Below are 13644 nucleotides of genomic sequence, written 5' to 3' on the forward strand. Positions count from 1 at the left end.
GAAAAAAGTCCCGTTTTGGAGAGCCGCCATACTCCAATGAATAGCAACCCCTGCAATTCCTGGGCAAGTGACATTGTAAAAATAATGTTCAATTTGAGGCTAGTTGTGGTAATGTGGTAACGCAATGCTTTGTGATGCTGAAGTTATATGGGAAAGTCCTGGGTTCATGTCCTGGGGTCTCCCTGTGTATATCAGGCACACAGGCATGCTCATGATTATGGCTGGCTGAGGGTGCAAGTGGATCACAGCGTAAGGATCTCATGAGGATCCTCCCTCTTTTCTCCCTTACTTTCTCTCTCCCCCTTGTGGAACAAATAAACAAACTTAAAAAAAAAAAAAAAGAGGAATCAGTTTAAATGCTTAAGCTAATGTAGCTTATAAGAACCATGACAGATGGGACCGGCAGTTAGCGTAATGGCTATGTCGCTGGACTCCCATGTAGTTGACTGTGGTTTGAGTCCTGGACCCAGTGACTTAGAACTCACGCCGGGCGCATGTGCGTGCGTGCCCAAGATCCCGAGAGAAGAATGGAGGAGAAGGGATTGCGGCGTGGCCATCCCCACTGGGGGGTGATTTCTTGCTTTCTGCCTCTCTCTGTTTGGAGAGCGCACACACCCTATAGCAAAAACAAAACAAAACTATGACAGATTAGACCAGGACTATTGCATGCTTATTTTCAATGCAACAGTACAAAAGTATAACAACTTTACCTTTGGATTCTTGCCTTCTTTGGCTAATAATGCCCGAAGTCTTTCTTGTGAAGGGGGTGCAATGAAGATAATATATGGTTTCAAATCTGAATTCCGGAGAGCCTTCAATGACTACAAGGAAAACATATTTGGATTTTTAAAATAATTTCCATCATTTAACTAATTCCTAATAATATGCCTAGAATATAATAATGTCATTTTTAAAAAAACACAGCCTTGGGCCAGCAGGTGCCGTGGAGTGCCTTACTGGCACTAGATCTCACATGGCCAACTCTCCACGGTTTGAGTCCTAGACCTGGCAGTTTGAAAAATCATGCCAGGCATGCGTGCCCAAGATCCCAAGAGGAGAATGGAGGAGAAGAGACAGTGGCGTGGCCATCCCCTTTGGGGATTGATTTCTTACTTTCTCTCTCTCTGGCGAATGCCTGTGCCCTATAGCAAAATCAAAAACAAAACAGAAACACAGCTTATGAGAGTTTCCAAACCTCTCCATAACAAAACAATTCATAATATCTCAAGATATCATTCACTGTAGGAGAAAAAAAAATATATATACACACACACTATATATATATATATACACACACACTATATATATATATATATATATTTATACACACACACACTATATATATATATAGTGTGTGTGTGTATAAATGAATACATGTAATGGTATCTTACTCTTTTATGTAATGAAATATGAGTGAATGACATTGAACGATGACAACTGTAATGCTGAAATACCTTGCAAAAAAGATCACATACAGATTATAACAATATATGAAAAAAATCCATTTTGGAGGAATTAAAATCAGAGCACTTGCCTTGCTAAGTGCCAGGCACTAAATACAAGCATTATCAGAGAGAAAATCTTCACATATACACGCAAAAGGAAATTGAGGAATGGGACACCAAAGATAAAAAACACTGTTTGAAATTAAGAGTCGGCAGTTTTCACTTTGTTTTTACCACTGTATAGCTGTGTGTTCTCAAACTGAAGCTCTCTACTAAATTGAGATTATCGGGATGTCCCATTTTATAACTAAAAATGTTAAAATAATTAAAACGATATGCTGTGTACAGTAGTAAAGTGCTACTCAAGAAGAGCCAAATTCCACATGGCAACCACAGTTTGAACCCCAGCCTAGAAAGCCTGAAAAACACTGGGTACATGAGCGAGTGCCCAGATCTAAGGGATGGAGCACAGGGGGAAGGGGATCAGAGCATGACCAGACCTTGTGGAGGGTGTGTGACCCTTTCTCCATCTCTCTTTCATGTGCATGTGCATGTGCTTATGCTCTATTGTGAATAAAGAAAATAAAAACAATATGCTCAATACATGAGTACTTTAGTACCTGCTAGCCCAAATATAAAAAAATTCTAGGAGGGGGCTAGCAGATAGCATGGATATTAAGGTGCCTAGAACCGACATGGCTGACCATGTGGTTCCAGTTCCAGACTGGTAACTTGAAAATCACACAGGGGACATATGCGTGCGTGTCCAAAATCCCAAGAGAAGGGACTGAGGTGGCGGCCTCCCTTCTGGGTGGTGATTTCTTGCTTTCTGTCTCTCTGGTGAGTGCACACATCCTATAGGAAGAATCTCTCTTAAAAAAAAAAAAAAAAAGTAAGATTTGGGACCAGCAGTTGATACAGTGGCTATGTTGCTGGACTCCATGTAGTCCTGGTTCAAGTCCTGGACTTGGTGGCTTAAACTCACGCCGGGCACATGTGCATGCATGCCCAGAATCCTGAAAGGAGAATAGAGGAGAAGGGATTGTGGCGTGGCCATCCCCCCATGAGGGGTTGATTTCTCTGTCTCTCTCTTTCTGGCGAGCGCACACACCCTATAGCAAAAACCTCTCAATAAAAAAAAAAAAAGATTTTATTTACTATTATTTTAACTTGCTACAGAACTTGTACGCAAGAGACTTAGCAACTTGTCTGATTTAGCGAATTTGTAGGAAAAACTGTATGATAATTCATTAGATTCTGTCATTCTTGAATCAAAATACAGTTTCCACTAGATGACTCTGTAAAACATGCACTTTATGCTAAGACATAGAACCAACTCAAATGCCCACGAACAGATGAATGGATTGATAAACTGTGGCACATATACTCTATGGGATACTACTCAGCCATAAAAAACAAGACAACCCTGGCTTTTGACAGAAAGTGAATGAATATGGAAGATTTACTGCTGAGTGAAGCCAGCCAGGCTATGAAGGAGAGACACTGTATGTCTTCACTTAATATATACCAAATATCTGCACTCTATGACAGGAACTGAATGACTAAAGGATATAGAAACACAGTAAATGGTTGTGAATACCAGATATAGTGTGGGAAGAGGGTGGGTGAAGGAGTCTGAGGAAGGACAGTAAGGAGAAAAATAGAGAGGCATAGCATTAATGGGACAAAGAAATGGGGTATTATTTATTGAAGATAACTTTATAGTATTATCAACTGGACTGGGGAGAAATGTACACATGTTGGAATATTTACTTTGCAAGCTAAATAACGTGATTGAATATATATAAGAACTTGAAATTTAAAAAAAAGTGCACTTTAACACACTACATCAAAATTGTAGTTTTAAATTACCTGTGTACGAAGACTTAAAAGACATATTTTGCCAGAGTTGATCACTTGCCGGACAGAATCTATACTAGTTCCATATAAATTTTTCTCAAATTCACCATGTTCAATGAACTTTCCCGCTGCTACATCTGCCTCAAATGCTTGTCGAGAAACAAAGTGGTAATCTCTACCAGCAACTTCGTGGTCTCGCCTACTCCGAGTTGTATCTAGGTAAACAAAACCAGAAAAAAAAAATTGCCATGGATGAGTAAGTATGAGGAATAATTCCGTTAGTCAAAGAATTTTAACTTTGTAACACAGATGAACATATTGCCAAAAAATCTGGTTCAACAAAGTTCTCTTACTGGCAACATTATTTCGATGAAATGAACCAAAACTGTCCCTGCTGAATTAGATTTTAAGTGGTAACAGAAAAAGAGGAAAATAAGAATGCATCCCGACTTACGAGGAACTGCAGATGCAAAGCGGTCCTTTTCTTTGTTCATGAGCCTCTGGCGCAATTCATTCTGTCCACAGTTCTGTGGACCAATCAAGATGATAGGTCTTTTCCTATTTGCTGGCTGATGATAAAGCGACATTTCCTCATAAGTTAAGATCTCCTCATTGTCATAATCTTTGGAAAAGAAAAAGTTAAGCTCTTTAGACAGAATTATTGCCATGTATTAAAGATAAAAACGTTCATGGATCTTCCCCCAAACTGGAAAGAAACAAAATCTGTCATTAAAAATTAACTTTTGGGATAATAGTAATAAATGGTTATTACTGTATCATGAGCCTTTCCCCATCTCATTTTATCCTTGCCCAGATACTATGAAAATGAATCAGATAATAATATACTAGTCCTTCTAGAATTTTTTATTGCTTGTTTCATACTGTTTTTGAACATAATTATACTGATATTCACATAAAATAACTAGTTTGCAGTCAGTACTTTGACAAAGGGTAGGGTCCCAGGGCATAAGCTAATGAGAAGAGTATTTCATCTTTGTAAAATGTAGATACTAATACTCTAAACTTTAAAAGGTTGTTTTAAAGATCAGATACAATGTGTATGCTTAGCACAATAGTTGGCACATTTACATATACTGACTGTAACTAGTGTTATCAGAGAAAGCTGGAATATTTTCCTGTAGTTATGTAATCTGAAAACAGGTTATACCTGTACTATCCATAGTTTCTGCATTTATGTTTACTTTATTCTGGAATACTAGCTCAGAGTCATGACTCAGGTTGAGGTAATAAATTATGATGGGTGGGGTAACATTCCTTAAAGTCCATAATCAAGATAAGACCAGAGCTGTCAAGTAGGAAGAACAAAGACAGCTAGCAGCCTGCCATGTCCTCACTCATATTACTTGACCTGACTGGGAAGGAACATCAGATGTGCAGTCAGACTCTCTCAGCTGTTAAGTTCAAAGGTCAGAGAATCAACTTAGTCTTGCCAGTGTTCAGAGAGGAGCCTGGCACAGAGTAAGAACTCAAACTGTATTTGTTTAAATTCCAGTGCACCGATCACTTTAATATCTGAACTTGAATCTATTAATCCGTAGCCTCAAGGACTTCATTGTGAGAACTAAAGCATATAGTTACTACCACAGACAGGGTAGTTATTATAAATGGTAGTGATTTGTTTAGAAAGACTAATGACTATGACATCATTATGAACAACAAATTAATTTCTTCCTTTTTCAAAAATGCTTTTCTCTGGAGCCAGCAAGTGGTGTGGTGGTTAAGGTGCTGGACTCCCACATGGCTGACCATGGCTCAAGTCCTGGACCTGGAGGCTTGCTTTCTCACTCCCCCTTGTCAGTGAGCACATGTGCCCTACAGCAAAAATTAAACATAATAATAAAAATTTAAATAAATAAATCTTTTAAAAAATGTTTTTCTCTGAAAAATCAGAGTTATATTTTTTTGGGAGAGGTTTTTGCTATAGGGTGAGTGCACTCGCCAGCCAGCCAGAGGAACAGAAAGTGAGAAATCACCCCGCCAGGGGCGATGGCCACGCCGCAATCCCTTCTCCTCCATTCTCCTCTCGGGATCTTGGGCATGCACACGCACCCGGTGTGAGTTTTAAGCCACCAAGTCCAGGACGCAAAGTGTGGTCGACTACATGGGAGTCCCGTGACACAGCCATTACGCTAACTGCTGGTCCCTGAAAAATCTGAGTTCCTTCCAACATGTACAATCAGATTGTGACAGCGTTTTGATTACAGTCTTAGTTTATTCAACTATGGGCTTCAGAGTTGCCAAGTTTTTTATAGTGTAGTTGCTGTTAGAGTTGGACCACTTTGTTTAGTCTGTTTCAAAAAACAAAATGGATATTAACCATAAGTACAGAAGAGAAAATAAAAAACTCAATAAATCTTAGTTACAGAACTGGTCAATTAGAATAAAAGGATATTTATGGGACCAGCAGATGGTGTAATGGCTACGTCATTGGACTCCCATGTAGTCGGCTACAGTTTGATTCCTGGACCTGGTGGTTTGAACTCATGCCGGGTGTGTCCATGTTTGCCCAAGATCCTGAAAAGGGATTGCGGCATGGCCATACCCCCTAGGAGGTGATTTCTTGCTTTCTGTCGCTCTGTCTCTGTCTGTCTTTCTGGTAAGTACATGTACCCTATAGCAAAACCCTCTCCAAAAAAAAAAAAAAAGAAAAGAAAAGATACTTATTTTTTAAAATTTTTTACTGAAGGTGATCAATCTCAGATTCAGCTTTATGTGGAATATTTCAATAACCTATAACATTTTATCTTCATTAATTAAATTGTTCCAAAATATTTCAAGTTCTAGACAGAATAAGCCTATAAATCATATAGGAAACTAAGGAATGTCATTGCTGTATTATTTGATTTGTTTCTAACATGACTGAAAGCAGGGGTGGTAAATTCTAATGCCCATGAGGACCAACCAAGCAGGTAATAATGAAATCAGTAAATCAGGTTGGGTTTATGAGAAAATGAATGGTGGAGATTGTTGACTAGATAGCAGGTACCCAGTATCAGAGCAACAGCCATCACTCAGGTATAGCACACTACTGTCACCTGATGATACAAGCCCAGTGTTATGAGAACTCTTGACTTTAAGAGAAGCTAAACTTTAATTCTTTTTCATCTTAGCAATCAATCAGAATAAAACAAAAAACACTCTGCATGCCTGACTTAGCCAGTAGGTAGTGGACTCTGTGGAATGATTTGCCTCTGTGACGTAAGCTATTATAAACAGAATATTAGATTTTTTTGTTTGCTTCAAACACATCTATTTTCTAATATTTTATTAAGAGCAAGTATTAATTTTGCACAGAATTTAAATTAAAAAAAAAAAGAATCAATTCAACACTAATTATGCTAAAGACTACTTTAGTTTTTATACCAGGTTGTCCCAGAATTCAAAACACTGCATTAGTCATAGGATGCCAAACAAGGACATGTTAAAGAACAAAACATGACAAGAAATAAAAAATTCCCTGAAATATTAGTTTTTTTCAAGTATCAGATTTAGACCTTTCAAGATTCCAGCTCTACTGAGTAGAACTTACCATCATTTTTATTGGCATTGTATAAAACCTTTTTCCTTTTCTTTTTATTCTTCTTTGCACACCATAGTTTCCCTGTTGAACAATCATAAAAGTAACTATAACATGTGGTATTTGTGGTATTCCTTGAACAAAACTACAAATTTCAAATTTAAGGATTCAAATAGGTTTTGATTTAAATTTATCAATACTTATACTGTTCATAGAAGAACTATTTTTAGAAAAGTATTTATGATTTCCCATTAATTACATATTATGAACAGATAATCTTATCCTCTCTTTATAGTTCAAAGATAATCAGTTTTGTCTCCTACATTGCATATTCCATGGATATATCTTTGACACTTCTAATCGATTTGCAAATTTACACAGTTCTAGAGAAACACCCCAAAAACCTCCTCTTAATCGCAAATTTAAGTGTCTACCTGATTTTTCTGGTTCTTTATCTTCTTCTATGGTTTGCTTCATGGCTTCCCTTTGTTGTTGAAAGCTTTTCCCTTAAGAACAAGCAAGAAAGAACAAGAAGTATAAAATATTTAAGATAAAAAGATAAAAGATTTTTTTTTCCTTTTTGGGAGAGGTTTATGCTATAGGACATGTGCGCTCGTCAGAAAGACAGAAAGTGAGAAATCACCCCTCAGGGGGGACGGCCACGCCGCAATCCTTTCTCTTCCATTCTCCTCTCGGGATCTTGGACACACACGCCCAGCCTGAGTTTAAGCCACTGGGTCCGGGACTCAAACTGTGTTTCACTACATGGGAGTCCAGTGACATAGCCATTATGCCAACTGCTGGTCCTTCAAAAGGTTTTTTTTCAATCCAAAGGAAAACACTAGAAATAATTCACTAATACCTCCTACCAAATCGTTATGCTAGCACATGAGAGTAATATTAACTATGATATATAAGCTTCCAAATATGTTTAAAGTAATATATTTCAACCCCACTTGACCAATCCTATCATATGTATTACTGGGATATATTTCATCTATTAGAAAACACAGGGCTGGCCCCATAGTACAGTAGCCAATTGCAGTTCAAATCCAGGCCCGAGTGGCTTGAAGACCACACATCAGTGTGTGTGTCCTGAATCCCTGCAGAATGAAGAAATGGAGAAGGACTGTGGTGTGACCATATTCCTTTGGGGGTTGCTTCCTCTACACCTTAAGAGTGCATGTGCCCTCTGAAATTTAGAAAAAGGATAAATAACAAACCAACAGAAAATTTAATAGTTCAACATTTTTTCCCATTTTTAAAATTTCATTTTCTTTTATACATTCAATTACATTATTTAGCTTACAAAGTGAATTATTTCAACAGGTGAACATTTCTCCCTTAAATGAGATTTAATTGAACATTTTTTTAGTGCATAAAGTACTATCCCAGATTTTACAGTGGCTCTGGTCATTTGGAATTATCTCAAATCAAGCATATCAATTTTAAGAATTAACTTTCCAAAATTATATGAAATGGGGGCATTTATCACTTTTCAATTTCAGTACACCATTCAAGGTATTCCCTCACATTTATCATTCTTAATCTCTCTTAGTTTGTATGTATATACATGTGTTGACAATTTTTTTACTTTCACTCTTAAATTGCCAATGACACAAATAAATGAAAAACATGTTTTCCTCAGGGTAAAATTTTAATACAGGAGATTTTAAGGGTTCTGAACTGCATCTCCTTTTCAGACCTCTACCTTAAAATTAAATGTATCTTGGGACCAGCAGTTAGCGTAATGGCTATGTCGCTGGACTCCCATGTAGTCGACTGCGGTTGGAGTCTCGGACCCGGTGGCTTAAACTCACGTTGGGCGCATGTGCGTGTGTGCCCAAGATCCTAAGAGGAGAATGGAGGAGAAGGGATTGCGGTGTGGCCATCCCCCCTGGGGGTGATTTCTTGCTTTCTGTCTCTCTGTCTCTGTTTGTCTGGCGAGCGCACGTGCCCTATAGCAAAAACTTCTCCAAAAAGAAAAAAAAAATTAAATTTATCTTTTCCTGAAGTATATAAGAAGTTTTACTTAGAAAATTCTGGATTACATTAGAGTTCTACTTTTATACTTAATTTTTGTATCTAACTTTCACTTTTAAGCCATGGAATTTTTTTTTTTAACTGCCAGAGGGCATGTGTGCTTGCCAGAGAATCAAAGAGAGAGACAAAGAGGAAAAAAGCACTCCCAATGGGATATGGCCATGCCATAATGCTTTTTCTTCCATTTCTCCATTCTGTTGGGATTTGGGGCATGCACATGTACCTGGCATGTTTCTCAAGCCACTGGAGTCAAGATTTGAACTGTGGTAGGTCACGTGGAAGCTAGTTCTCTTAACTCAGTAGACTATGGGGCCAGCCCAAGTCAGAGATTTTTTTAAAAAATCAATAAATAAATTCTATTTATGTTGGGTATTTGTGCCCAACATATATATAAGCTATATAATTTAGTGTATTTCTTAAGAGCATATGCAACAACATCAGTATCAAGTATGATATTCTTAAGAATCATTAAAGGAAACCTGGTTATCTTTAGGAGCTTTGAAGGCTGCATTTGTAGTAGAACAAGTAACGAGGACTAGAGGAAAAATTTTAAGGGTATTAAAATTTATTCTCTTGTTGGGACCAGCAGCTGGCATAATGGTTATGTCACTAGACTCCAAGTAGTTGACCGTGGTTTGAGTCCCTGACCCAGTGGCTTAAACTCATGCCAGGAGTGTGTGCATACATGCCCAAGATCCCGAGAGGAGAGGGGATGCGGTGTGGCCATTCCCCCTTGAGGGTGATTTCTCGCTTTCTATCTCTCTCTTTCTGGTAAGCGCACATGCCCTATAGCAAAAACCTCTCAAAAAACAAACAAAATTATTCTCTTGTTATAATTATTTTTTATTGCCAAAGGGAGCATGTACTTACTAGACAGGCAAAGAGACAGAGACAAAGGGAAAGAAAAGAGCACCCCACACTGTGGTGTGATCATGCCACAATCTCTTTCCTAAGTACAGCACCTTTTGAATGTGTATATAATAATATTGAACAAATAATCAGATACACTATTATCCTTATCCCCATTTTATCATATTCCTTTGCCTTCTCTGCTAGTTTACTATATTTCTCTCAGTTCTGCTTCCCTCACTCCACTCTACCCCCTACCTGAGAACTTAAGAAAACGTATATGTCTCTATATAGATTGTTCTATCATGTATCATCTTAGCTCTTGGTGAGAAACATGTTCTCTTAAGCTTAATATCTACATGAACTAAGGTTTCAGTTTAGCCTAAATTAGGGATAGTTTTAATAAAAAAAGTTTGAGATGGGGTCATCAGGTGGAGTAGTGGTTAAGGTGCTGGATTCTCACATGGCCAACCATGGTTCCAGTCCTGGACCTGGTAGCTTGAAAATCACACCAGGTGTAATGTGTATGTGCCCAAAATCCCAAGAGGAGAATGGAGAAGGGATTGCAGTATGGACATTCCTCCCTGGAGGGCTGATTTTTTACTTTTCCTCTGTTTCACTTTGATGAGCATACATGATCAATGGCAAAAACCTTAAAAAAAATGTTGGGGGTGCCCCATTTCTGCCCTAAGTGCACCTTAAGTATAATAAATTCAGCGGTGCTTATATAAGAAAAACAAAAAGTTTTATGCCCTCTAAGCGAAGCATCTTATCATTCTTAGAAATTAAGCTGGAGGAGGGATACAGAGGCAGAGCATTGACGGGGCGGGGAGGTGTGGTATAATCTGCTGAAGGTATTTTGATCAACTGGACTGGGGAGAAATGTTCACATATTGAAATGTTCACTTCATAAGCTAAACAATGTCACTGAATGTATATAAAAATAAATTAATTAATTAAAAAAATCATTTAGAGAAAAAAAGAAATTAAGCTTGATGCTGAAATGACGATCTTATTTTAGTATAAGAGTTCAATAAAAATGTTATTGCCTTGATAACAGGGAAGTTGTTTTTTTTTTTTTTTTTTTTTTGAGAGGTTTTTGCTATAGGGCGCATGCGCTTGCCAGAAAGATAAAAAGTGAGAAATCACCCCACAGGGAAGATAGCCACTCTGCAATCCCTTCTCCTCTCGGGATGTTGGGCATGCATGCACATGTGCCTGGTATGAGTTCAAGCCACTGGGTCTGGGACTTGAACTGTGGTCAACTACATGGGAGTCCAGCAACATAGCCATTATGCCATCTATTGGTCCCATAACAGGGAAATATCAGTGTCTACGGGGAATGTAGCACAGCATGGAACTGGTTGATGAGGTTATATCATAATTCCATTTGAAAGCCCAACAAATTGGCCACATTTCTATTTAAGATACTTATGCTATGAGAATATATATTAAAAAATCAACTACATGAAAAAGTAACTGCAAAAAATTTTAAAGTTATGAAAAAGGACATTTTCTCTGTGAACACTTGCATTTGCATAAGTTTTTTCAAATTACCAGAGAGTGCATGTGCTTGCCAGAGAGAGAGAGAGAGAGAGAGAGAGAGACACCTCCCCAGTGGGGCAAAGAGGTCACGCTGCAATTCTTTTTTTTCCTGTCTGCTCCTGTCAGGATTTTGGGCACACAAGCACAACTGCCTGGCATGTTTTTCAAGCCATAGTCAGCCACATAGGATCTGGCTCCCAATGAATATGGCTTAAGCACTGTGCAACAGGGCTCGCTCTTGAGTTTTCTTTTAATATTAAGTACTTTCTACTGTTTTGTCTCTTACCTGGAACAAGCCCAGCCAGAGGCTGATTATCTTCATCTCCTTCCCTGTAGGCCTGCCACCAGTTTGGATCTTCTTGGCTGATCACATGAAGTATATCCCCCTTTTGAAAAGACAGACCTAATTCTCGACAAGGAACATAAGGGTCATCTGATGGGTCATAATCAAAATGAGCTTTTACATGGATCTAAAAGACAAAAAAGGTTAAAAATAAAAACAATAATAATACAATGGCAACAATGTAAATGTTACAATTTTCCATTAATGCAAATAATGTTAAGTTGAAAGAAGTGTTCAGGGGACAGTAGATGGTGTAGTGTTTAAGGAGCTGGACTCCCACATGGTCAACCAACGTTTTGAGTCCCAGACCTGACAGTGTGAAAATCATGCCAGGTGTATGTGTGTATACATGGCCAAAATCCCAGGAAGAGAACCGAGAAGGGATCGCAGCATGGCTATCCTTCCAGGGGGCTGATTTCTCACTTTCTCTCTCTCTCCTCTCTCTCTCTGGTGAGCAAAAGAAAGAAAAGAGAAAAAAAAAAGTATTCAATTAAGTAATGTTCGGGGCAGTTTCAAGGCTCATCACTTGTAGTCTCTTGGCTGACTGTAAACATGTACAAAAGTATCCAAATCGCTTCACTGTTAGCAGCTAATAAGATGAGTTGCAAAGGTGTCTCAAATGCTTGAGAGAAGCAGAAATGTAATTTAAAAAGTCCTGACATATAAAAACAATGACTACAGTACGATATGCAATCTCCCCCCACCCTTTTTTTAAAAGATGGGATCTTGCTGCTTCCTCAACCTCCCAAGTAACTGTCACCATGACAAGTATGTGTCACCATTCTAGCTTTTAGGGTGGGCCAAGAATTTAACCCCAACCTCTTATTTGGCCTTATCGTGCCCAGCAGTGTCTACCAGCATGAGTTAATGTAGCTGGGCCAAAGTATGCCATTTCTAAACCAATGCTACCAGAAAAGGTAGACTTTAAGCCTCACCACAACACCTGGCTCTGCGGCACAGTGGTAATACACAGCTAAAGAGAAGCCAGATCTCACGCAGAAACCTCAGATCAAATCCAGCCTAGTGAGCCTGAAAACATGCCAGGCATATGCGTGAGTGGCCAAAATCTGATGGGCTAGAGGACTGGAGGATGGGGATCGCTGTATGACCAGACCCTGTGAAAAGTACCATCTCTCTCCCTTTCTCTCTCTCTTACTTTCATACGTGTACATGTGAGTTCTATCATGAAAAGGAGAAAAAAACAGCAAAATTAAACCTCACCATTAAATGACACCATTTAAGCAGGTGAGTGTTCATTTCCTTGGGGCTGTCAATCCCTCGACTCTACTGTTAGTGCAAGTGTGTCTTAATCTCTCTCAAGTGTTTCTTCTAAAGGGATATGTGTAGGTTCATGAAAGCAACATACCCCATACTGCTAAAATCATTCAAATCAAGTTTAAAATAAAGTCCTATAATGTGTACTATGTGAGCTTTAAAACATTAATGATACAAGTTACAATTTTTGCTTTAACAGTGTTTCTATTAGAATAAATCAAAAAACTGTACTATGTTATTTAACATTAACAGTAGGTAAGAGCTCACATGACTTTATAGGAAGCTATTTCCTATTCCATTTCCTCCAATAAATTTCTGCAAAATATAGCAAAGTAATCTTACTTCTAAGACTTTATAAAGGAACTAATATTCTCTTTAACTATTCCATATCTAATTTTTACCTAACCTGGGTAAGTGGCATGTGGCATTTCCTTGGTCTGTAAACAAAACAAAACAAAACAAAAACAAAACAGAACAAACAAACAAAACCTTAATCTAATAAAATCTAACTTTTCTTTTCTTTTTTTAAGAGAGTGTTTTTGCTATAGGGCATGTGTACTTGCCAATGAGAGACAGACAGAAAGTGAGAAATCATCCCCCAGGGAGGATGGCCATGCCACAATCCCTTCTCCTCCTGGGATTTTGGGTATGCACACACATGTGCCTGGCTTGACTTTTATGTCACTGGGTCCAAGGACTCGAATAGCAGTCGACTATGTTGGAGTCCGACAACGTAACCATTACTT

General features: G+C 38.3%; 1 protein-coding gene across 3 annotated transcripts in view; it reads right to left on the bottom strand.

The window, feature by feature from the left end:
* Nucleotides 1-13644, bottom strand: part of PALS1 (protein associated with LIN7 1, MAGUK p55 family member) — a 62955-nt gene that overhangs the window by 5827 nt on the left and 43484 nt on the right. For all 3 annotated transcript variants that reach the window (XM_014591707.2, XM_014591705.2, XM_014591708.1), the window contains 6 exons: nucleotides 11567-11750; nucleotides 7278-7349; nucleotides 6856-6927; nucleotides 3760-3927; nucleotides 3318-3520; nucleotides 711-821 (listed from right to left, as the gene is read on the bottom strand). In XM_014591707.2, coding sequence (XP_014447193.1) covers nucleotides 711-821; nucleotides 3318-3520; nucleotides 3760-3927; nucleotides 6856-6927; nucleotides 7278-7349; nucleotides 11567-11750 — 810 coding nt within the window. The remainder of the gene's footprint in view (nucleotides 1-710; nucleotides 822-3317; nucleotides 3521-3759; nucleotides 3928-6855; nucleotides 6928-7277; nucleotides 7350-11566; nucleotides 11751-13644) is intronic.

This window comes from Tupaia chinensis, unplaced genomic scaffold (genome assembly GCF_000334495.1).
Source record: "Tupaia chinensis unplaced genomic scaffold, TupChi_1.0 Scaffold000609_1, whole genome shotgun sequence".
In the NCBI taxonomy this organism is placed as follows: domain Eukaryota; kingdom Metazoa; phylum Chordata; class Mammalia; order Scandentia; family Tupaiidae; genus Tupaia; species Tupaia belangeri.